Below are 996 nucleotides of genomic sequence, written 5' to 3'. Positions count from 1 at the left end.
AAAAAAAAAAAAAAGAAGAAAGCAAAGATGATCTCATCACCTTGTTTGCACTGTGTAAGGTGTCTGCCTGAGCCGGAAGATCGAAACTCACACCAGTCTCCCCAATCCCGGGAAGAGCAGGAATACTTTCCAGACAGTGGCTCCTTCCGGGGTCAAGTGAAGGAAAAGCCAATACTGGTGAAACAGGCTTCACTCCAGAGATCTGGGGAGCTGCTGTAGGCAGCAAGGCCACTGGGTTAATCGCTAAATTTGCCTAAAGAAGAAAAATGAAATTCTGTATTTGTTCTTAAGCACAGCAGTTTATTATCATTATTGTGACACATGACAAGACTCAGTATACACAATGTATAATACAAGAGGAGAAAAGAAATGTAGAAAAATCACCTGGCCTAGTCTCAGAATTAAAAGAGAGCATCACACATCTGTGCCCACCATTGGGATCAAAGAGAAGATGTTAAAGACACAGCATACGAGAAGCAAAAAACTAAGTGGGGGGTGGGGAGGGGAAGAGATGAGAAAATGCTTGGCAGCAGCTGACAAAAGTAAAAATCCAAAAAAGTTTATAGATGCCACAGGCAGGCAATGAAGATTCCAGATGTGTTATAATTACTTGTATTTTCCAGATCCGAGTGGATGGCTCTTTGCTTTTAAATGGAGCGAGACCTGATGAGTCCTGTATGAAATTACATTCAGTTAAAAATCCATTGGGGAAATAGAAAGAAAAGTGTCTCTTGGATTATACTCATGCCCATAAATAAATCTGTGATGGAGCAAAGCCGTCATTTTGTGTAGTACTGTCATGGGAAAGGCTTCACAACATTTCACGAACATTACTTCACTTCTGCCCCCTCCTCTGTCATGTAAGTGGAAGGCTGTGAGATCGTACATGGAGTAGAGGGAGACACAGATGATGAACAGGATTCATAAGAGTTATTGCTCATCAGAGCACCAAAACCTGGCCAGCTGGCAAAACTCCCACGTTGATTATCCACCACA

General features: G+C 42.2%; 1 protein-coding gene across 6 annotated transcripts in view; it reads right to left on the bottom strand.

The window, feature by feature from the left end:
* The window catches only part of LOC103588323 (WASH complex subunit FAM21-like), a 66,365-nt gene that overhangs the window by 6,943 nt on the left and 58,426 nt on the right, over positions 1 to 996 (bottom strand). For 3 of the 6 annotated variants that reach the window (XM_008569996.1, XM_008569999.1, XM_008569997.1), the window contains 2 exons: positions 611 to 673; positions 41 to 253 (listed from right to left, as the gene is read on the bottom strand). The exons of 1 other annotated variant lie outside the window; for it this stretch is intronic. In XM_008569996.1, coding sequence (XP_008568218.1) covers positions 41 to 253; positions 611 to 673 — 276 coding nt within the window. The remainder of the gene's footprint in view (positions 1 to 40; positions 254 to 610; positions 674 to 996) is intronic. 2 more of the 6 variants (XM_008569998.1, XM_008570000.1) reach the window with 1 other exon arrangement.

Source organism: Galeopterus variegatus, unplaced genomic scaffold (assembly GCF_000696425.1).
Source record: "Galeopterus variegatus unplaced genomic scaffold, G_variegatus-3.0.2 Scaffold551, whole genome shotgun sequence".
NCBI lineage: Eukaryota > Metazoa > Chordata > Mammalia > Dermoptera > Cynocephalidae > Galeopterus > Galeopterus variegatus.
The sequence above is the reverse complement of the archived record's forward strand: the minus strand, read 5'-3'. Positions and strand labels throughout refer to the sequence as shown.